The 23,481-nt window shown below is 45.7% G+C and overlaps 1 protein-coding gene and 1 non-coding gene across 3 annotated transcripts in view; both read left to right on the top strand.

Annotated features, from left to right (window-relative positions):
- Positions 1 to 23,180, top strand: part of Itih5 (inter-alpha-trypsin inhibitor heavy chain 5) — an 86,245-nt gene extending 63,065 nt beyond the window's left edge. For both annotated transcript variants that reach the window (XM_013356396.4, XM_021723040.3), the window contains exons 8-14: positions 972 to 1,140; positions 4,640 to 4,949; positions 7,442 to 8,001; positions 10,287 to 10,340; positions 12,427 to 12,543; positions 14,450 to 14,827; positions 16,383 to 23,180. In XM_013356396.4, the coding sequence (XP_013211850.2) occupies positions 972 to 1,140; positions 4,640 to 4,949; positions 7,442 to 8,001; positions 10,287 to 10,340; positions 12,427 to 12,543; positions 14,450 to 14,827; positions 16,383 to 16,684 (1,890 nt within the window). In that variant the 3' untranslated portion in view covers positions 16,685 to 23,180. The remainder of the gene's footprint in view (positions 1 to 971; positions 1,141 to 4,639; positions 4,950 to 7,441; positions 8,002 to 10,286; positions 10,341 to 12,426; positions 12,544 to 14,449; positions 14,828 to 16,382) is intronic.
- On the top strand, positions 6,848 to 6,950 carry LOC120887699 (U6 spliceosomal RNA). The gene has a single exon (XR_005731035.2). It is a non-coding gene; the product is annotated as a U6 spliceosomal RNA (small nuclear RNA).
- Positions 23,181 to 23,481: the final 301 nt, after the last annotated feature.

Genomic DNA, 23,481 nt, shown 5'->3' with positions numbered 1-23,481 from the left:
CTGTCCGGGGAGGGCCGTGCTTCCTCTTGGTGTCTGGTGGTGGACTCCAGAAACTCCTGTCCAGACTCTAGAGTTTTTCTGGTTTTGCTTCCTGAGGTTCCTTCCTCCTTTCCACAGGCCACGTCAGACCTGAGCGCACACCTTTGTTCCAGCCGGCATCTCCCGCACTCGCCTCTCCCCTCTTCCCTTGGCTCCCGCCCTGCTTCTTCATGGTCACTGCTCTTCAGAGTCCTCCTCCTACTCCTTGCAGCTGTCCAGTCCTCTAAGCCTCACACTCAAATTTCTGTTTCTTTACAGAACCTTCTCATGTCATTGCAGTCCCTGGTGATTTCATGATCTACTCAATTCCTGTGGCACTTACTGTGTCTGATTTGAGGGTTCATTAAATGTTCCTTCCGTCCTTCATTCACCCACCTCCAGCATCTCCTGTGTGTTACTGGGTGAATGAGAGCCACCTGCAAACAGCTTCCAATCCAATAAGGGAAAGAGGCATAGGACAAGTCATCGTCACTCTGCAGCAGACATTTTATGACAGGAGTGTTCTGGGGACAGGGCCAGCCTAGAGGAGGGAATGATCAGCTCTCTTTGGAAAAGTTTCAAATAGAGAATTTCGCCCACTTGTCTGGGTCTGGAATACTGAGTAGAGGCTTGTTGGGTGAAAGATGGGAACAAAACAGCTGCAAAGAATATTCTGGGTTAAGAGAATGGCAATCATGAAGGTATACCTTGGGCCTGACACATCTTGACTGGTAGCAGCATGTGACCTGTCACATGTTCACCACTGACTCATGCCTTATATACAGTTACGCCATTGTTTAGCCAGGTGACAATTCCTTCTGTTTAGCCAAGAGCCCTTTACATGGAAGGTACCACTCTGAACCCTGGGATGGTTCCTTGTGGGCAGTTTCCAAGCCAGGGAGGAAGTGGACTAATGCCATCCAAGTGACTGGTTTGGCTTCTGCGTTTCCTAGACCAAGGATGCCCTCTTCACCATTCTCCACGACCTCCGGCCCCAAGACCGCTTCAGTATCATTGGGTTTTCCAACCGGATCAAAGTGTGGAAGGACCACTTGCTGTCCGTTACTCCCCTCAACATCAGGGATGGCAAGATCCACATTCACCATATGTCACCCAGTGGAGGTAAGAATGATCCCTGCCCGCCATAGTAGTAGCTGCAGGATGATCGTAAGCTAATTTTCTGCCAAGAGACAAGAATTTGAGAGTGAAAGGTGCTGACACGACAGAGGGTAACTGGTGAGGGCTTTCTCAGGAGCTTTTGGTTCTCAGAACATCAAATTTGTGAATTCTCCTCCCTCAGTCCCCAAACTAAGTTGGTCAACTTAGAGGGAGAAAGAACCTAAAAGGTGGTTGGAGGCTTTCCTGGCTTCTCTCATGGATCCTGGACAAGGAAATTTTTTTTTGTAAATTGTTCTTGGGTGGGAGAGTTAAAGCCCAGTGAATGGTCCGTTTGGATGAGGGCACCTTGAGCAGCAAGATGGCACTGCTCTGCAGAACTGGTGAGGGTTCAAGGCAGGGTCTTCCGAGTGGGTCACCATGGCCTGGGAAGTGCCATGAATGTGAAACAGGCCAAGGAGGATGCTGGGCTCTGAGTCACTGCGTGGTCATCCTGAGCATGGCGCCATGTGCAGAGTGTTCAGAGAGGAGAATTCTAAGCCAGGTGCAGTGGTCCACACCTGTAATCCCTGTGACTCTGGAGGCTGAGGCAGGTGGATAGCAAGTTCAAGGGCAGCCTCAACAACTCTGAGACCTTGTCTCTCTATAAAAAATTTAAAAAGGGCTGGGGATGCAGCTCAGTAGTTCAGTCCCCAGAATCAAGAAACAGAGTTCTGAGATCAGAGAATCAGAACAGTATGTTACCCATCTGTGCTACCTGTAAGTTTTTTCAACTCCGGACAGGGGCTGTGTCATGAATACTGTGGACACATAAAGAGGTGCTCAGTGCTGGAGTGTTCTGTGGGGCCGGCTGTCCCTGCTCCCTGTCTTGAAGACCCTTTACAGAGACCCATCTTATGAAGTTGTCACTGTGGTTAATTCCACTTTGGTTATCTAGAAACATGTGAAACAACTCAGTCTTCTCCCAGTTTTCATGTATTCATAATTTCCCATCGAGGACGAAGCCTTGATTTTCCAGAGGAGCTTGGCCTTGCTTGGCCAGTGTCTGACTTAGTCTGGCATTTTCTACCAGTCTCCATAGCATCGTGGTCCTAGAACTTTTCTGGTGTTGGATGGCAAAGGTAAAAGAATAGATTTAATTTGATAGTTTTTGTCCACAGAAGGAAGTTGACAAGGCTGTGAAGTCTTTGTGGCCCCTAGTACCCAGCGTGGTTCCTGACAGGTACTGCATCCTCAGTGAATATTTGTTAAGTAAACTTATTTTAATGGCACTACTTACTCTTCAAATGATGTGAGTGTGTCTGGCAGGGAGGTGATAAACAACTTCAGATAACAGCTGAATTGTGGACTATGTTCCTTTGGAATCTGAACCTTAGAAACCTGGTTAGTTTCATATATATATTTTGATAGGGGGCAGAGTACTAGGGATTGAGCCCAGGGGTACTTATCCACTGAGCCACATCCCAGTCCTTTCTTGTGTTTTATTTAGATACAGGGTGTTCTTGAGTTGTTTAGCATCTTTCTAAGTTACTGACACTGGCTTTGAACTCTTTAGCCTCCTGCCTCAGCCTCCTGAGCCACTGGGATTATAGGCACACTCCATCATGCCTGGCTCCTCTACTTATTCTTTTTTAAAAAATATTTTTGTAGTAGTAGATGTACCACATGCCTTTTTATTTTTTTATTTTTTGTTTTTATTTTTATGTGGTACTGAGAATCGAACCCAGTGCCTCACATGTGCTAGGCAAGTGCTCTGCCACTGAGCTACGGCCCCAGCTCCTCTACTTACTCTTGACCCTGCATTGCCTCAGCCTCTGCAGGTCAACAGTGGATGAATCTGCTTCTCTCTGAGAATGGAACCTCAGAACTAGGAGCGTAGATTCTGAAGCCATACTGCCTGGACTTGAATTCAGCTCCACTCTCTATTAGACAAAGAACTTCCCTCTGCCTCAGTTTCTTTGTAAAGCGGGGATAATAATGGGGTTGTTATTGGGGTGAGATGAGTTAAGATATTTAAAGTGCATAGAAAAGGCCCAGCATGCAGGAAGTCCTCTTCAAGCATCAGATGTGGCCATGATTTTTACCCACTTGAGTAGCTCCCTTGCTGGTGCGCTTGGGTCCCGTGAGTTCTTGGTTGTTGAGTGGACAAGAGATGCCCCATTTTAACGTAGGCCTGATTCCAAGCCCTGTGGTTCCTTTGGCACCCAGGTGCAATCAGGAAGGCTAAATTGATGGCTTGGCCCTGGCTCTCTTTGGCTTTGAAGTGGAGAGGGAGACTTGGCATCATTGCTAAGTGCCGATTAAAGAGCATACAAACACCTGCCAGTCAGCCCATGCCCACACACCCAGAGGCCACATGAAATTAGATGGGCGTTATGAAAGGCAAATTAATGATCCCAAAGAAGTGTTGAAGATGGTTTCAGCTGTAACTCTCCCTTCTGTTTGGACTCGGTGTGCATCTTAACAAGAATTATGAACATAATTGTCACAGGCATAGATTTTTCCTTTTTGCCAGAAATTCTGGAGAGTATAAAGCAGTGGGGAAAATGATCTGTTTCTTTAACATGGTACATTTTGCAAGATGTTTGGAACAGAAATCTAAGACTAAAAATAAGGAATTGGGTGCTTAGAATGGGAAATTTCTTTGGTATGAAATTTTAGCTCAAACCATTCAAAAAACAACAACTAAAGGAAATAGATGTTCATGCTACAGTAAGAAATCTATTTTCCTTGATGGTTCAACAGTGGTAGCTCAGTTGAGTGATCTTCCTGGCTAATCCAGAAACCTCATTTTAGCTGATAGTTTTAACCTAAACCAACCAAATCGCCCATCTCTCTCTATCCACCAAGCAAATACATATTGGTACCTACCACACACCCTGCCCCAGGACTTTAATCAGAACTGCTGCTGATGAGCACCTTTCTAAAGGAGAGTTTACAGAATCAGGAGGTATATATATATGTATCCATGCCTCTTTCCTTTGTGGCTTCTAACAAGCAGAGGTAATCCTGAAGAGGCAGCAGGCAAGGAAAGAGACAATGAAGGTGACTCATTACTTCTTCAGTCAGCACCGTCCAGCCTGGGCAGCCTTTGAAGCCATCTAACATGGTCTCCAGTTGCCTGCCTCGCCCCCCCCCCCACCTTTTCATTCTGTGGTCCTTTCTTCCCTCTCTGACTTTCTTTCTTCAAATCTCTGCATCTAACATGTTCTGCTTCTTTTCAATGCTGTTCTAGGAATGTAGCGGCCATTAATGCTAAGATAAGGACTTCTAAGCCCAAGCGTCATCGGGTACCTTGGGGAAAAGGTTTGACAGTGGGATAACTCCATGCCATTTAGATTTATCTGTAAGCTGAGCCACCTCACATATGCAGGTGACCTCTTTTCCCCCCGCAGCTCAGGCCTGCTGGTTGATGCCTGTGTGGCTGAGTTCTCTGCAGCTCTACACGTGAGTCAGGGTCAAGGTGGGTGCAGAGGTGTGAGCTGTTCTGTGTTGCTCCCTATAGGCACAGACATCAACGGTGCCCTTCAGACAGCCATTGGGCTGCTCAACAACTATGTGACCCACAACGACATCGAGGACCGGAGTGTGTCCCTCATCATCTTCTTGACAGATGGGAAGCCCACCGTTGGGGAGACCCATACCCTCAAGATTCTCAACAACACCAAGGAGGCTGCCCGAGGTCGGATCTGTATCTTCACCATCGGCATAGGGAACGACGTGGACTTCAAACTGCTGGAGAAACTGTCGCTGGAGAACTGTGGCCTCACCCGGCGCGTGCATGAGGAGGAGGATGCTGGCTCGCAGCTCATCGGGTCAGTTGTCTGTCTTCTCAGGATGAGGAGAGGTTGAGGGGGCCCAGGGTTGGGCTCCTTGTGAAATTCAGAAATGAGGGTGATCTCACACCTGCTGGAGATGCCAACAACTCCTTGTACTGGCAGATACTGGGTGTTTTGAAACCTGGCAGGTTGGGGGTCCTGCTTTGGGACTTTAGGCAAGACTTTATGACTGTTTCTTCCTCTGTACAGTGAGGGTCATGGCTGGCTGACAGTGGAATGAGAAAGCAAGTTGGTGCAGTGTCACATATGAGGTGTCCAATGAGCTCCTATAGTTACAATTGCCTTCTTGATATTTTGAGTTTATTTTATAAGTGGTTATATCTTAATTTTGAAGCAAAGTGATCATTAAAACTGGTAAGTACAATACTCAGATTATTATATTGAGGTGGAAAAGAAACTAGATCTTAGGTCTTCTAACACAGAAGTACCTTCCCTCAAGCCATGTTTCCAAGCTGAGCATGTGACTTTGCTGGTGACTCAGATGCCAGCGTCCCCATATATACCTTTCTCTGTGTTGTGGCATATGTGGTAAAGGAAAACTGACGTGGATTTACAGTTGTTCAGTAGCCATACCCAAAGAAATTTATTCATTATCAATCCTGCTGAAGATTTCTCAGGTATGCAGTAAAAACAGGTGTTTGGTTGGGACTGGCTACCATTTTTTCCCAACATTTTTATGAAAGATTTAAATGAAAACCCAGATTACTTTCTACCATTATAAAAAATTATTCACCATTAGATTCAAAAGAAGGAGTATCTAATGCTCTGAAAACAACAGGGATTTAGGAAGGAGCTCATAAGCAAAAGCCACCCCATTGAAACAAATCAACTGCACAGTCACACTACTAAAAATAATATTGATACATCTACACAGAACTCAGGACATGCTGGGCATCTCTACAAGCCTTGTCTCATGTGATCCTCACAGAAGTTCTAGGAGATAGATATATTACATAAAAGCCAAGTGACCACACAGTGATGAGAAAATGCAAAGACTCAACTAAGAAAACTGCTCATTTCTCCCACCTGTCAGCTGGACAGTCTCAATTCTGCTCCATGAAGCCACTCAGGGACCCAGGATCCTTCCATTTTATGGCTTTGTTCCTCATAGGTGTTTTCCTGAATTGCCAGGTTGAAATTAAGCCAGTATCATTTGTTTTCCCTGCCCAGATAAGAAGAAAGGAAGGAAAGCCAACACAAGCTATTTTGTTTTTAGCAAGTATCTTTGAAGTTTCACAAATCACTTGTATGTATATTCCATTGGTGAGCTCATGGTCACATGGCCATAACTGGCCTCAGTGGAGGCTGGGAAATTGCTTTTGTAGGAGGATGGACAAATGCCTACTTAGAACTCAGTTAATATAAAAGAAGGGGAGAACGGACTTGGGGAGACAGCTGGTAGGCTACCAAAGTAGTACTGTTAATATTCCAATTTTATGGCTGAAGAAACTGAAGTTAGAGAGGTTAAGCCACATGTTCCAAGATACACAGTAAGGAAGTAGCTCTATAGCCTGTTCTCTCTACACCTATGGAAAAGGGATTTTAATTGTGGCTTTATCAAGAAGCAACCATATAACAGACCCCACCCCCACCCCGCCACACACACACACACACACACACACACACACACACACACACACACGGAAAAAAAAAACCTAATAGAAACAAATGTTGCATCACACAAAAGCACCACATTAAAGTCAAGGCCAGATTTCTCAAGTCTAATGTGCTGCTTAAAATTCACCTGAAATGTGTATTTGGTTTTAAGAACAATATTTTAAGTGGCTCTTTGAGAAACTCAGGGGTGTATCAGGAATTTATCAGGAGTGCTTAGGACCTTGAAGTTGTCGCCCATGAAGAGTGGTTCATGAGAACTGCTCACTTTGACAGCAGGTTTACCAAGGTCGAAACCATCCAGAGATCAGTATGGCCCCTGTCCAGGATGATACCCAAAGTTGTGAAATGTTCCTTGTTTTTCAAATTGCATCGTTGTATGCATCTTCAAATATGCCACAGTGAAACTCACTACTCTGTATAATTAATAGGCACCAATTTAAAAATCTGGTGGTTGATTAGGGAGTATGAAGCGAAGACTTCGGGGAACCCCGGGCAGAGTCGTTGGAGCATCTAAATGGCTTTTGTGTTGAGGATAGATTACCCTAATTCTGTCTTGCTCCAGAAGCAAAACTGAGGCCTCTGGCTGGAAACCTGAGGGGGATGATTTTGATCGACTCTCAGGAGGGTCTTCTTCATCATCAACGAGTAGGTAAAGGGGCTTAGAAGCCTTGAGAGGTAGCAAGTGCGGTCTTGCCAGAAATGCTCAAGCTCCTGCTGTATGATCTCCCGTGGGGCATACTGTACTGGCTCTAGTGTGGGACTTGGTCACCTCTGGAGTCAGATCCACCCGTGAGGTGTGGACTCCTTGCCAGGGCTGGAGCCTCATTCTTTCTCTTCTGCCATTGCTGCAGGTTCTACGATGAGATCAGGACCCCCCTCCTTTCTGACATCCGCATCGACTATCCCCCTGGCATCGTGGAGCATGCCACCAAAACTCTGTTCCCCAACTATTTCAACGGCTCAGAGATCATCATCGCCGGGAAGCTGGCGGACAGGAAGGTGGAGCAGTTGCCCGTGGAGGTCACCGCCAGCAACAGTAAGAAATTCGTAGTGCTGAAGACGAAGGTGCCCGTGGAGCCCCAGAAAGTGGGGAATGATGTCCCAGGAAGCCCCAGGCCCAAAGGTGATGGCCAGGGAGACCCCAGCCACATCGAGCGTCTCTGGAGCTACCTCACCGTGAAGGAGCTGCTGAGCTCTTGGGTGCAGAGTAATGATGAGCAGGAGAAGGAGCAGCTGAGGCAGAAGGCCCAGGCGCTGGCCGTGAACTATCACTTCCTCACTCCCTTCACGTCCATGAAGCTCAAGAGGCCGACTCTCCACACTGGTGGGCTGGAGGACATCCATGGCATGTCTGCTGCCACAGGCCCTGAGACAGTGATGCAGAGCCTGCGGGGAGCTGGCCTGCAGCCAGGTAAGGCAGCTCCAGAAACCTGAGCTCCTGGTGAGGCTGTGGGGACCTCCGCAAGTTTATTTATTTTTTTAATTTCTATAGTTTCTTTTAATAAACCAGAATCCTGCATATAGCAATACTCTTCAAAGAGTATCTTTGATTTTTATATTTGTATCATTATAAACTGTGGCTCTTGAGAAATGAGGAAAAAATGGCATGAGGCACGCAATGCCCATCAGTCAATCATCCGTCAGTTGAGGGCCCACCACATGCCAGCCAGTACTGGAGGCCCCGAGATGAGCACACAGCTATGTTCTGTTTTAGTGCCTTTCAATGTCCTGAAACACATCCGAGTTGTATTATTGTGTGCGTGGGATCAATTTCATTTTCTTGAGAAAGTTTTTTGAAGAACCAAGCTAGGGAATCTTGAGAGAATTCACCCTGGACACACCTGCCACTCAAAATCCAACAGAAGCCTCATGCCCAGTCAGCATCAGTGGACAAGGGGGACTTCGCAGAGACGGGAGCAGGAGAAAGGAAAAGTGGTAAATCAGAGGGTCACAGTCTAGATCACGTCCACTGGTAGAAAGTGGCACATTGGTTGGGTGTGGTGTTGTGATGAGGCCACTGTCAGGTTGCCATCCCCTAGGAAAGGGGACTGAAGTTAATGAGCCCTGGTTAACTGCTGTCTCCTTTATTCCTCACACTCTGAGCTCTGAGAACCACCTGGGTGTGGCAGAGAGAGCAGGAAGTTAGGGTCCACCAACCTCCTGACCTGCTGTGAGACCCAGGGCAGGTTCCAGACCCTCTGAGCCTCCATTTCCTTACTGGGAAATTGGAGGTGGTGACAGATTCCCTGAGGGTTGCTGTGAGGATTAAGCACAGAGAGTCCTGGGCATGGGACCAGTGTTCTGCAGATCTTAGCCGTCCTCTCCATGAGGCACGTTGTGGTGTGAGATGCTCATCAAGAAGCTCAGACCCTTTCAGACAGGCGACACCACGCAGTTGCTGTGTTAGAAAGACTGGCGCCTGTCTGGGGAAGCGAGGGCCGTTTTCATTCTGATAAAAGTCAAGCTGCAGGATGCTGTCACTTCGCACGCACGAGATTCGTCCCACATCCAAGAAAAATGGCTATTTGAGCAATAAAGACCTTACATAAACCACTCAAATCTCAGTGGCTTCAGGAGAGATCAGAGGCAGATGACCCAAGACCCAAAGGACTTGGAGCACAGATGAGGAAATAACCAACTGATTGTTCAAAGGAGAGTTTTGGAGTAAGATTTTCCTGAAGCGTTAGTGATTTTGTAAGACAATCTTCCTGTCCTTAATGCTCTGATGATATTTTAATTTTAATTTTTTTAAGTGCCTGTTGAAACTGACACTTCTCAAAGCAATCATCTGGCCTTCCCCCTCCTTCCTGGCCCATCTCTCTCTGCCCATGTCATGCTCTCCAGGGACCAGAAATGGGAAGGCGCACTTAAAACCCATTTAGAGATTTTGATCTTTAATTTTATTTTTCCTTTTAAGTAATGGGGATGGAACCCAGGGCCTTGGGCATGCTAGGCAAGTGCTCTGCCACTGAGCTATGCCCCCAACACTGTTGACCTTTAATTTCTAGGAGGGGTAAAAATGAGTAAAGAGGAGTGTAATTTTGCTAATACACCATATGATATTGGTTTTATTTATAGAAATTAATTTACTTCTAGGTTATCATTTAATTGAATATTTTTTAAGGTACATTTTGAATCCTTGGTGTTTCAAAATGCTTTCTGAATTAAGCTTTCACACATAGCTCTGGACCCTGGAATATAACTGTCTCTCTTGTTTTTATTGCACTAAAAACTACATAACATAAAATTTGCCATCTTAACTGTTCTAAGGGTACAGTTCAGTAGTGCTGGTTTTATTCTCATTGTTGTGAAATACAGCTTCAGAAAGTTTTCCATCTGGTGGAACCGAAACTCTGTATTCCCTAAACAATAACCCCCTAGTCTCCCTTTACCCAGAACTGTATCTTAAGTGTGATAGACTGTTTCCCCCTTTTATGTAAACAGAGATCACAGAAAAGAAAAATGCTATCTAAATGCTAAACCAATAACATCATCAACCATCCTTGCTTGTTTCTTTGGAAGCCAGACTTTCCCTTTAAAATAGATGATGTTTTGAACAGTTTTTTTTTTTTTTAATTCTTGGTTACAAATATATCTGAAAGCTGAATATTTCTCATCTCAGCCTGCTTCTCCAGGGCCTCTCACAGGATCCTCTTTGATGAATAACCAGAGTGTTCTCTTCCTTCTCCTTTTTAGGGCCCACTCTCAAGAAACCATATGACCCAAGAATCAAAATCTCTAAAACATCAGGTAAAGAGAAGGAGGTGGTTTGGTGAGTGAGTTGGGAATAAGGGAAATTTGGACAGGGGCCACCAGGAACACATTTAAGTTAGCAGTTCATAGAATGAGGCATCATGACTGTGTTTGTTTAGCTCAGGCCCCACAGAGTGCATGCTGAGAACCAGGACCATCTTTAAGCCACTACATAAACACGTTGGAGATCACACAGTGCCCAGGAAAGCCTGGCAACAGCCCTGGTGGAAGAAGAGTCGAATAACAGAGACATCTTCTGTGCTTAAAAGGCATTGGTTTCAGGGGTCTGGAGTGTGTGTGTTTCCAGCCCCTGGTGTCATGAATGCAGAAGTGGTATTTTAGAAATGTCTGTTGAGGTAAGCAGGGTTTTGTTGTCATTGTTTTGTAATCCCAAACTTCAGAAGGAAGAACAGATTAAAAACATCATAGAGTTTCCTTTTGGCAGCTTCTTGGTATTATGATAAAGATGGAAGAGCAGCATTAGGGGCGTTGGGCTTTTATTTTCCAACGTACACGTCTTCCCTTCTAAGTCTCACGATCCCTCTGCTGATGTACTGTACGTGCAAGTCCTTAAATCCAGGGACGTACTTGAGATTAGCTATGGGGATGAAATGCGTAGTCTCCCGTGGATGGAATGCAATTCCTTGAACACGTGTGCTTTGTGGAATGCAAGAAAACCTTCCTCTTGGATGCTGCCTGCAGTGATCACTTTTGGACTCCTCTTTATTGGAACAAGCAGAAACTTTCCTTGTAAAGGGATTTGGATGATTTAAATAGAAGTGGATGTCGTAGTGTGTACAGAAAGTCTCAAAGTACTGTCAGAGAGTGCCAAAAATGTGGGAGAGAACTTTTGTTTCCCCTGGGTGTCGTTCCCCTCCACCCACCATCTGAAGACAGATACCTTGTATTTCTTTATATGTTGCCATTCACAGGGGACGTGAGGCACTTCACAGTGAGAGTAGCCAGATTCTCTCAAGGGCTCTTCTGAGTGATGCTGGAGGCAGACAGAGTTTTTCTGTAGGTATACGGAGGATAGGAAGTTGTTTAGAGCTTGAAAAGACCAGATTTCTCCTGACCCAAATCTCCACTGTATCTAGGCACATTCTCATGCATGTATACACGTACACGAGAAAGCAGAGAGGGGGGGTTCCAAAACAGGCTGTGTCTGCTGGTGTGTAAGTCAGAAAGTACATCTCCAGTCCAGTGAGAGAAGGGAATTGATGTAGACTCTTGGGAAATATTTGATCTGTACAGCAAGACACAGGCTCTTCATCTTTGGCAGAAGTGAAAAGGAGGAGAAATGGACAAGAAACGGGGGCCAGCTGAACTTCATCTTTGGACAAAAATTTGAGAGCAGTAAAGTCAGTGTGACCTATGAGAGCAGTAAAGTCAGTGATTTCTGCCCTCATTGCTGTCACTGCCGAACCTAGTGCCTCTGCTTCACCTGTCACTGCCCATTAATTGGGCTTGGCTTCTCAGGACCAGTCCACTAGGATCGCAGACGGCTGGCACTGGGAGTGTTTGTGAGACAGACTGGGGCTTCCTGGGAGAAGTGCCAAGGAACTCTTGCCATAGACAGGAAGAGGCTGCATTCTTAGACACAATATCTTTATTTATTTATTTATTTATTTATTTATTTTTATGTGGTGCTGAGGATCGAACCCAGTGCCTTACACATGTGAGGTAAGTGTTCCACCACTGAGCCACAACCCAGCCCCGAGGCTGCATTCTTCAGGTGGGCAGAGAGAGGAAAAGCAAGTGACCTGGGGAAACCCACCCAGGACATTGGGGACTGTACCTCTCCTCCGTGTCCTACCCCTCCTGCCTCTCAGGCCTGGCTCTCTGCACTTAACTGACGGTGCAAGGAGCCCTGGATTTGGACTTAGGAGGCCTGAAGTCAGTATTTACTTTGAGTGGGCTCACTGGGAGACTTTGGAGAGTCACTTCTCTCCCTTGTTTAGAAATTGAGGAAACTGTTCTTCCAGCTTGTCCTGGGGAGCAAAGAAATGATTGGTGAGAAACTAGAGAGGAGACAGCCGATAAATGTCTGCCTTTCTCTCTCCTTTTTCTCCCGCCCTGGCAGTGGATGGTGACCCTCATTTTGTGGTGGACTTCCCCCTGAGCAAACTCACCGTCTGCTTCAACATCGATGGGCAACCCGGGGACATCCTCCGGCTCGTCTCTGATCACGCGCACTCTGGTGAGCGCTGCCCTCCCTCCCTCGTGGCATCAAGGCAAGGAGGGGCCCGGGAGGGGCTGCACCCCTCCCTGTTCTTGGGATGAATGACCAGTTATGTCAGGGACACATGGTAGAGGCTCAGTGGGTGCTGCTGATGAGTGAAGGGCAGTGGACATTGTTCTTGGACTTGGAGTCAGAGAGACGAACATTCAGACCCACTCTAATGACTTTGGTGTTGTGTGGCCTTGGACTGCTGTTGTCTCCCTTGTAAAACAGAGATTGTGATACTCTGCTGGTCCCACAGGGCGGTTATGAAATGGATTAAACTAAATAATGGACATAAGTTGGCTTCATAAATGCTTAAGAAACTCACAAAGTTATTATTTTCTTTTCATTGAGAAGCTGTGATGGCGGAAAGGCCAGAGGCCCAAACTCATCTCTCTCAGTTCCGTGGTGACGTAGATGAGAAGCCCAGAGGTTAGCCACACAGTCCTGTGTGCTGTGAGCACAGATGTAAAGAGACCTCTGGTCCCCATGGGGTGGGGAGAAGGACTGGGTAAAAGAGGTTGGCACAGAAAAAACTTTTGGAGTTCAGTGCTGTTATCGATGCTTGGGGAACAACATGTGGTCAGCCACACAGCATGGCTTTGTGAGGACAAGCTTGGGAGTGGACCTGTCTGGTATTTGTAAGTGCTGAGACAATAAGAGTTGTGGAAGGTCAGTCTACATAGGTCCCAGGTGGTAGGAATGTTGAGATTAAGGAAAGTTTAACCCTGGGTCTCCTCTATCACATTGTTCTTTCTGTGGGTCTTTCCAGTCTTAGAGCTATATTTCTAATGTTTCTCATCTAAAAGGGTGCAGGAATAAGATAGGGACCTAACTGCAGCCCTTCCTGGAAGTATCCCCTCTCTTTGGAGCTATTCCATGGTTTCCGTGTTCTGCCCAAGACGGGAACTCAGCCTGGAAGTGCTTGGAGCATGGCTGTGCTCAGGCAGGGATTCTATCTCTCCAATCCTCACCCCCACACACACACACACACATTCTTTGTCCCAGGAAAGACACTTTTCTCCTTGAATACCTAAGAAGTTACAGTCAAGATTTACTGGGGAGATGATCCCAAAGTAGAGAACACTTGAGTTAATTATATACCAGTCTTTTGTTATTGAAAATTGCCTCTTGGCATGAGGGCAAAGCTCACATAGCACACATCATTTAATTCACTGCAAGCATCTCCTGTGCACTTGCGTGTGTCTTTTATTCAGCCTGACAGCACGGAGCCCTGGGAGCTGGCTGCCAGCCTTACTCAAGTCCAGAAACACTTATGTTCTTAGTGGCACAGGAAAAAAAAAAAAACAAAACAGGTGTTATATTTGGTGGCAGTTGACAGCTTATACATACACTTCCTTTTGCAATCCTTGCAAAAATTTAGTTTGTGTTTATATCTTCTCCATTTTACATGATGAAGGAATTGAGGCCTAACTTTTTCCAATGACTTATTTAAGGATGAACACCTCGGACATGGACGAACTTGAGTTTTTGGACTGAAAAACATTCTAGCATCAATGGTCTCGGAATTAGGATCTATGGCTACTGGTAGATACAAAATATTTATCAGGACCACCAAATCTTTCTGTTCTATACCCAGGCTGGAAGGAGCCATTCAGTCCCCTTCCGTGATCTTGATCCCAGCCTCAGCCTTCTTCCCTTGTTCCAAGATGCTGGTCAGACATGAGGCAGAAAGCTCACCCATGGCTACCAGTGATCCCGCACCCATTCACTCATTCAGCCATCACTGAGCTGCTTCTATGAGTGAGTCATTCCTGCTACAGAAACAAAGAACAGGAAGGAGGAAGGAAATTCTGACCAGAGGCCTTTAGGGGTTGGGGATTGTGTTTCTAACCATTGTTCTCTTCCCCTGGGCTTCAAGGTGTGACAGTGAATGGAGAGTTAATCGGGGCCCCCGCCCCACCTAGTGGTCACAAGAAGCAGCGCACCTACTTCCGCACCATCACCATCCTCATCAACAAGCCGGAGAGATCATACCTGGAGATCACACCCAGCAGGGTCATCCTGGATGGCAGCGACAGGCTGGTCCTCCTCTGCAACCAGAGTGTGGTGGTGGGGAGCCGGGGGCTGGAGGTGTCTGTGTCTGCCAACGCCAACGTCACTGTCACTATCCAGGGCACCATTGCTTTTGTCATCCTCATTCACCTCTATAAAAACCCAGCGCCCTTCCAGAGAAACCACCTGGGCTTCTACATCTCCAACAGCAGGGGCCTTTCCAGCAACTGCCACGGCCTCTTAGGTAGGCAGCTGCTCATCTTCATGCTGGGCTTGGAGCATGGAATTAGATTCTCAAAGAGAAGCCCATACTGCCGATCTCTTCAGCTTGATTGGGAAATCCAATAGGAAATGTGGTCCTTATGTACAGGGCTATTCCTTGGCATCCACCAGGGTCTGGTTCCATGATTCCCTGAGATACCAAAATCTGAGGATGCTCAAGTCCCTCAAATGGCCTAGTGGCACACACCTGTAATCACAGCCACTCAGGAGGCTAAGGCAGGGAAGATCGAAAGTTCAAGGTCAGCCTGGGCAGCTCTGTAAGACACTGTCTCAAAAAAAAAAAATCAAAAGGACTGGGGATATAGTTCAACGGTATTCCCAGTACAGCAATAAATAAATAAATAAAATGTCATAGTACTTGTGTAAAACCTACACCCATCCTCTCATGTGCTTTACATCATCTCTAAATTACTATTATACCTCATAGAATGCCAATGCAGTGTGAATAGCCGCTATTCTGAATTGTGTAAGGACTAATAACAGGAAAAAAGTATCTATATGTTCAATACAGATGCATTTTTTTCTGAATGTTTGATCCACAGTTGATTGAATCCAAAGATGTGCAATCCATAGATATGGAGTGCTGAGTATGTGTATATGAAAAATGGATTTGGGGCCTCCTGATGACTTTCTGGAATAGGAGTGGCTGTTACAAACCAGCTCTCACTAGTCTCTGGGAGAGCAAAGCAGTGGAGGGTAATCATCTTCAGTCTGATTCCTTGTTCCTCTGCAAGGAGACACAGAAAAAGGGCAGCCCACAGCCCTCCCAGCACGAGAGAGTTTTGCATTTCATAGGAGTCATCCACACTGCTGCTGTGAGCAGCGGGCAGGCCACTCTGGCCAGCGTCCTTCAACGTGTAATTTCATGTGGGCTCCTGGCCCAAAAATGAAGGACGAGCCATTGCCAGGGCTCTGTTTAGAAAGCAGGATTTCCTGGCACTTGAGTTGGACGCATTTTGCCGTGCCTGGCTGCCAAACATACTCCCCGTCTCACAGATGCAGATCTGGGTCCCGTTGGCCTCAGCAGTACCCTCACCTGACCTGGAGAATTCTGAGGACAAGTGTCAGGAGTGAGCTGACTACTTTCCATACCCACCCAGGTGCACTTGCCACCTCTTGTTCAAATGGGGACCTATAACAGGGAAGGAAGAGGGAAGACCTTACCCTTTGCCCAAAGCCCTCTTCTTGTCCTCACCATTCAACCAGAGAGTGTTTGTCCCCATTTGTTGTTTAGGTTGACAACGTTTCAATGTTAGCAACCAGGCAGCTTCCAGAAGTGTCACATCACTACAAGTAGCAGCTTAGCTCTTTATTCTTCATTTTATGGACCAGGTGTGAATGCAGTCCACCTAGGGACTGGTAGTCCTGTTAACCTGCCCCCATCTCATTGACTTAGACCTATTGCACCTGTTGTCTTCATTCAGCATGCATCGATGCTTTTATTTATTTATTTATTTATTTATTTATTTATTTATTTATCTATCTATCTACTATCTGTTTATTTTTTGCCTTCTCAGGTCAGTTCCTGAACCAGGACGCCAAACTCATAGAGGAGCCTGCAGGGCACAGCAAGAATCTTACCAATTCTCCACTCCTGCCAGCAGGAGGGACTTCTGAGACCATCCTAAAGGTGAAAGGGCACCGAGTCCCAGTGGTATGGAAACAAAGGAAGATTTACAACGGGGAGGAACAGATAGACTGCTGGTTTGCCAGGAACAATGCCGCCAAACTGATTGATGGGGAGTATAAAGATTACCTGGCATCTCATCCGTTTGACACAGAGATGACATTGGGATCTGAAACCAGCAGCCTTAATTAATAAGAGCACGTGAAAGTGAAATGACTTTGGGGGCCGCAGGGGGGTAGCTCTTCTTGTTGCTTGTGCACACCTGGTTCTTACAGTGAGCTGCGCTCCAGAGCCTACCCCTGCTAGGGTGGAGCTTTGGTGTCTGCTTGGACGAGGGGCAGGAAGCTCTAGAGAAAATATTGTTTCTTTCTCCTTCCTCTCTCCCCTGGCCCCCCATCTTCAGTGGAGGAGAATGGTAGCACCAAGGAAAGAAAGGTCATATTTAAGAGCAAGAAAGTTTGTATCATGTATCATCTGGCTCTCCCGTCTTGTAGCCTACCATACAGTAACCTTTTCTGATGATGCGAGGTTGCTTGAAACTGTTTTCACTGGAGAAACCACCAAGTGCAGGCCCTTTGCTTTTTGCCTTATATTCATGCATAGAGATCTCTTCCCTACCCACAACCCCATTGACCCTGGGCCACAGGCCATACAGACAGCACATACATTGGATCATTGTAAATAATTAAATCCTTTTTTAGGAGAGGATTTTCCTCTGCTATGGAATCTTACCCATAAAAATTAATGTTGTTTTAAAACTTTTAAAAAACAAATTTTAAAATATTTTTTTAAATGTAGAAACATGTACATCCCAGATACCAATCTCTTTCCTTTTAAAGAGCTTTATAAACCACTTGATTTTGCTGGTGAATATTGGTGCAATTTATTCCAATAAGCTGAGTGCTTTTGATAAACAGGACAACCCCACGTGGATGGTGTTTATTGGCCCGTCTTGGTGCTGGGGAGTTGGTCAGTTGAAAGGCGAATTGTTAGCTTGGAACTCTTCAGACTGTCAGGGTTTCTGGGCCATTTTTTGACCTCACCATCCAGGAGCTGATGGAGGGCTCCCACATGGCGCTGGCTGTGAGGTAGAGCTGGCTCAGAGGGAGCCCACAGCCCAGGTGTAGGAAGAACCAGCTTGCATGCTGGCAGCAGGAAGGGCACACATGTCAGAAAACCTAAATGGACTTCCCACTTCTTAGATGGGCAAAAACCAGGAGACCAGCATGAGCAGGGAGTGTTGGTTCCAGAACCTGGGCAAACCTGATCCCCTAAGGAAAATGTTAAAATCAGAGAGGCTGAAAAAAAAGGCATTTCCTTCCAAATGCCCTCCATAAAGCCTGGGCATATCACCAAGGGGAACAAGGTGTGATGGGCCGAGAGCCTCTGTGCTCCCCTCCATAGCACTTCTCATTCTGCTGGGCTTGGTCTTCTCGGAGTCACTGGTTGGAAGCAGATGGACCCAGGGGGCAGCTGAGACAAACAGCAGAGAAAGACAGACTGTGGTCAGAGAAACAGCATATTTTGATGTGGTACAGAGTGAAGGGTCTTGTGCGGGCTCACATGGGGTTTCCTCTGTCCAGCCTGATGCCAGGGAAGCCTCTACATGAAATGGGAAGGCATGCACAGCACCTGAGAGACCACCGAGCAGAGAAAATTGTTTACCGTATTTACCTTCCTGTGGGAAACATCGGTGCAGTGAAATGACATCCTCATGCTCCCATCAGAGACTGGATTTGGGAGCCAGTTGGCGCCAGGTGACGGAACTATCCCTCTCAGGGCCTCCTTCTCTCTGCACTGACCCACCCACCTGACCACGGCCTGTCAGCTGTGCTATTTATCTGGCTCCCCTCTTACCAAACTCAGCTGTCTGTTTTCCTGCCACATACGGAAAACATATGACAGATGTTTCCATATTTTAAAGCTCAGAAAAAGAGGAGGGACACAAGCCAGGGCTGACCAGTGCCGTCCTGGTCAGATTCCCTGGACCTTCCATTATATAAATCCCAGCTGAGCAGACAGTCCTGGTGCCAAGAGGCCCAGACCCCTGTGCTGCACGTGGAGCGATGGTCTGTTGTTCCAGGTGTTGGCCTCACACTGGAGAGAGGAGGATCTCATTAGGCAAGCCTGGTCACTACTACAGCAGAGAAACATATTCCAATGAGAAACTCAGCAGTTACTGTCCAGCTCAGACAACAAAAAAATTACTATATCAAAGAGGAGCTTTTAAAATTATGTTTTTACTTTAGACAAACACCAGTCCTGTTTCTCTTCTTTAGTTGTAGATCATTCTTTATTTGCAGAAGGTATTTATCATTGAATTTTCTGTTGGAGCTGGAAATTCATATCTGTGAGTACAAAACCCCACACCAGTATAATATGTAGGACTTTTTAATTTGTTTGGAAAATGTGCTTTTTTTTTAATTAGCCACATGTATTATAAATGACAAGCTCTTTAAAGCAAATGCAGAGGAAAAGAGGAATTCTCTTGTCAGAGAAACTAAGGCAGGGTATAGTTGAGTGATTTTTCTAAAAGGCTTAGAGCAGGGGGAGGCTGAACTGCCTCAGTCCATTTTGTTAGCTTTGACATTTTTTCACCATCTGGTCAATCATTTATTTTCCTTCTGTTTTTTTTTTAATTGGAAGGTTATTAAATGAGTAATTGAATGGAACTGAGAAAAAAATGTTGAAGTTAGAGGAGATAAATCTCACTGTTATCGTAATAGCTCATGTTAATGAGTCATAATGGATCTTGAGCAAATCCACATCTTTGGGTTCCAACCTCCTCCCTCCTCTGACAGAGGCCTCTGAATGGGTCATCTTTAGGGGTCTACTAATTTAAAGTTTCATATCCCCCAAATAAAATGAGCTGAGCATTCCCTGTCTGCCAGGTCTGGTGCCTTATCTTCCTCTGTCGGAGTTGGGTATGATCTTCCCCTGCAGGCTAGAGGGTGAGGTGTTTGGGAGGACAGACCAGCACCACACTCCATCTGAGCTGGCCAGCTGTGAGAGAGGATGCAGGGGACTTGGGGAGAACTCCTCTTTGGTCCCATATCAGGAGGAACATTAAATATTTACTTGAATCCTGTCTTCTTTGTAGGTGGATTAGGAACAGGATTCTCTATCTTTTGGCCTAACTGAATGCTGTGGAACAAATTCCTGTGTTCTTCCAAAATTTGTATGTTAAAGCCGAAGTTCTCAATGTGATAGTGCTTGGAGGTGGGCTCTTTCAGAAGTGATTAGGTCCTGAGGACAGAGCCCTCATGGATGGGATTAAAGCCCTTCTAAGAAGAGACAAGAGAGATCATCTCTCTTGCCTCTGCCATGTAAGAATAGAATGTTTGTAGACCAGGAAGCTAACCATCACCAGACACCAAATCTACTGACACCTTGATCTCTGCCTTCCCAGCCTCAAGCATTTATTGAGAAATAGATGCTTCTGTTGAAGCCACACAGTCCATGGTGATCTTGTTATAGCAGCCTAGGCCGAGGAAGACACTCAATCATTATGCATTCTTTTTCCTTTCTCTGAACTACCCAGAATGCACGCAAACAATGCTATTATTAAAATTTGAAAGACTCTTAGAACCATAAGAACACCATCTAGCTAAAATAAACAGCAAATAAAATAACACGACTGAGCAAATACTTAGAAATACAATTTTAAATATTTATTTTAACAACCCATTTTCAATTATAAGGAGGGCACAAGAGAGTTCACATTTCAAGAAACATTTTTTCTTAAACAAAAATTTGTAAAAAAAAATGAGATCTAAAAATAAGTAATGAGGTTTGTTTGTTTGTTTGTTTGTTTTTTGTTTTTGAGGGAAAATAGGATCAGGACTAGGGAGAATAAAGCAATGATCCTAACAGTGCTGCTTGTATGTAGGTCTTTCTGAATTGTAGTCATGAGCTACACAATGATGTTTTGGTCAACAGTGGATGACATGTTAGGACAGTGGTCCCATAAGACCACTTTAATGGAGCTGAGAATTTTCTGCTGTCTAATATTTTTGCTGTACCTTTTAGATGTGTTTATATGCATAAATACTTTGCATTTTGTTTGCTTACAGCATTCAGTGGTAACATGCTGTTCAGGCCGGTAGCCCAGGAGCATGGGATATACCACAAGTAGGTGCATAATAATATGCCATCTAGGCTTGTTTGACTGTACTTCATGATGTTCTCACAGTGACAGAGTAGCCTGTGGCACATTTCTCAGAATGTAACCCTCTCATTAAGCAATGAATGACTGTATGTAAAATGATATGAGAATGGAATAGTGACATTGAAAGAACAATGTTAAAGTAACATGTTATTGTACAGAAAGACACAGCAAATTTATGGTGGCCATTCCTGTGCTCTTTTAAAACTGTGATTTAGGGGTATCTTAACCAACCTACTCCCCGCCCCCAGTGCACTACTGTGTGGGGACACCAGCACCCCTCTCTATCACCTTCTCTCATTTGTGCACCATTTGCCCACCATCTCAGTTGATGCTCTTCCATTTGGCTTGGACTTTGCCAACCTAGGTACCATTTTTAGCTTTTTCTTAATCTTACCTCCAGTTCTAAGCACTCCTGTCACATCTTGATTAGATTCTGTTTGAGCTATGTTGAATTCTGAATAAAACAGTACCTGACTTAAGCCAAAACAACCCTGAGACACAAGGGAGACAACACTGAAGACTGCATCAAATAGAAAACAAGCAAACAATCGATTGTCAAGGACTTCAAGTCAACCTGTTTGGGCTTTAGCTTCTTTAGCTTCTTTTAGTTACAGAGGAGATGACTTCTGAGATCCTCTGATCTTCATCTTTTGTCTTCAGATGAAAAAAACCTTCCTGAACCGCCACAAGATAAGTTAGGAAAGTATTCATTCAGTATCCCCAGAGAATTTGCAGTTCCAGTGTACCAGGCCTAGGGATCACAGAGATCAGAGAACGGAGAAAGAGTGCAAAGGTGTAATGAATACTGCAGGAGAACTTTTCAGAGAGCTGTTATCTGAGCATAGTAGAGGGACAACTCTGAAGGTAAGAGGGAGGTCAGGAAACTATTCCAGGGACAGAGCTTTGAGCTAAGCTGTCAGGAAGGGGAGTATATTAAAAAAGCAACCCCATAGGACTTGTTTTCTATAATGGTAGGCAACTGGGAGCACCTTCCAAATGGAAGCAAGTTTCTCACTGCATGCATTCAGGTGCAAATAGAGCACTGTTGATCTTCTGAGAACTCACACTAGAGAAAATGCTTGGTGGAATCCTAGATTTCTTACTCCCTGGACCCTGTCCCCATGCATGGGTCTCCAACCATGTCCACATCATCCGTTTCCTTTACTCCCACTCCTGGAATGCAGAAAGCACCTAGGGAAGGTCCCAGAACTCTACCATGGGTCCACGTAGTCAACAGGGCTCCTGCTGGCATCGGTTTTTCTGTAAGTATATTGACCTTAGTGGCCCTTCTTATTTCCAGCTTTGGCTGTTACAAGACCCTGCAGCTTTCCATAGCACCTCTGCCTCCAAGGCTGACGAGAAAACTGAGGAAGGACCTAGCACCCCCTCATTTACTCTCCCTTATCAAAGGGCTTCTCTCTTCCCATGGTTTTCTCATCTTGGTAGCTCCCTTCATTCTAGGGGTGACCACCCTCCTGTGTTCTGGGTCCCTTCCCTTCTCACTTCCTCTAGGTGGTTGCCTCAGCCATTCTCTCCAGACTCTTGTTCCCCACCAGGTCCCTCTCTCCCAATTTCAAATTGCAAATGGACTATCCTTCTCCAAAATGCTTGGGACCAGAAGGGTTTCCGATTTCTGAGTTGTTTTGGATTTCTGCTTATTGGCATAGACTTTATCATCATGTCAGCATTCGAGAAGTTTCTGATTTTGGAGCATTTCAGGTTTTGGATTTTGTGATCAAGGATGCTCAACCTGCACCATTCCAAATTAGTTTCATTCTACCCTGAAACAATTGTCCCTTGATTGGGCTCCCTTGCAGCTTCCATCTTGTTTCACATTTCTGGGTCAACTTTGCTCTGGTGGATGGTACTTGACACCACTTTTTTCTTACCTCCTAGTCCATTGCTTCAATCTCAGATTCAGCGTCTGTTGTCACTGTGTGCAGGAACTGTACCTTAGACATCCTGTTACCATTTCCCGCTTCCAATGCCAACATCAGCACCTTCAGCATGACTCTGGTGGCCTCTTCCCCTTTTTTTGAAATGCTGGATCCTTTTGCTTCTTTTATGTAAATCTTTTCTAGCCTCATTTGATGAATTTCTTTCCTCCTACCAACCTGTGGACTTACCCTGAGGTTCTTCCATGGTCCCTGGATCTGGATTGTCCTCCAGAGTCTCTTGTGGAAAGCATGAGCCCCAGTGCAGAAGTTCAGAGGTGGGGCTTAGGCAGCGATTGGACAGTGAGGGCTGTGACCTCTTCAGTGCGCTTCAGACTGATCCATTCAGAACTGAATGGACTACTGGGAGGTGGGACCTATTTGCAGGAAATAGGTCACTACAGTCATGCCCTAGAAAGGTTTCTCTTCTCCCCAGCCACCTCCATGAGTGCTCCCCGCCCCACCCCTTGCTTCCTGGCCAACAAATGCTGAGCAACCCACAAGCCTTTCCACCATATGTCTCACCTCAGGCCCAGAGCAATGGAGCCCACTGATCATGAGCCAAAATAAATTTTTCCTCCTCTGAGCTGTTCTTTGTCAGTTATATTGGTCGCAGGAATGAGAAGCGGACTAACACAGCCCCCTACACTCTCTCTTTGAGTGACCTCATGCACTTCACTGTTCCCATAGGTGGCTCTGCATACATAGACGGCTCCCAAATATAAATCTGCAGTGTGAACTTCTCTTCTGACTTCCCTTCCCTTTAGTTATTCTGCAGCTAAACTAAATTTCATCTTCAAAGTGTCTACATTCATCATATGGGTGGGTATTTGGGGATTGAAGACCTAGAAGAAAAGGAAGGAAAAATTCCAGCCCCATCTTAGCTA

This window comes from Ictidomys tridecemlineatus, chromosome 10 (genome assembly GCF_052094955.1).
Source record: "Ictidomys tridecemlineatus isolate mIctTri1 chromosome 10, mIctTri1.hap1, whole genome shotgun sequence".
NCBI classification, from domain to species: Eukaryota; Metazoa; Chordata; class Mammalia; order Rodentia; family Sciuridae; genus Ictidomys; species Ictidomys tridecemlineatus.
This window is presented reverse-complemented; position numbering and strand designations above follow the sequence as displayed.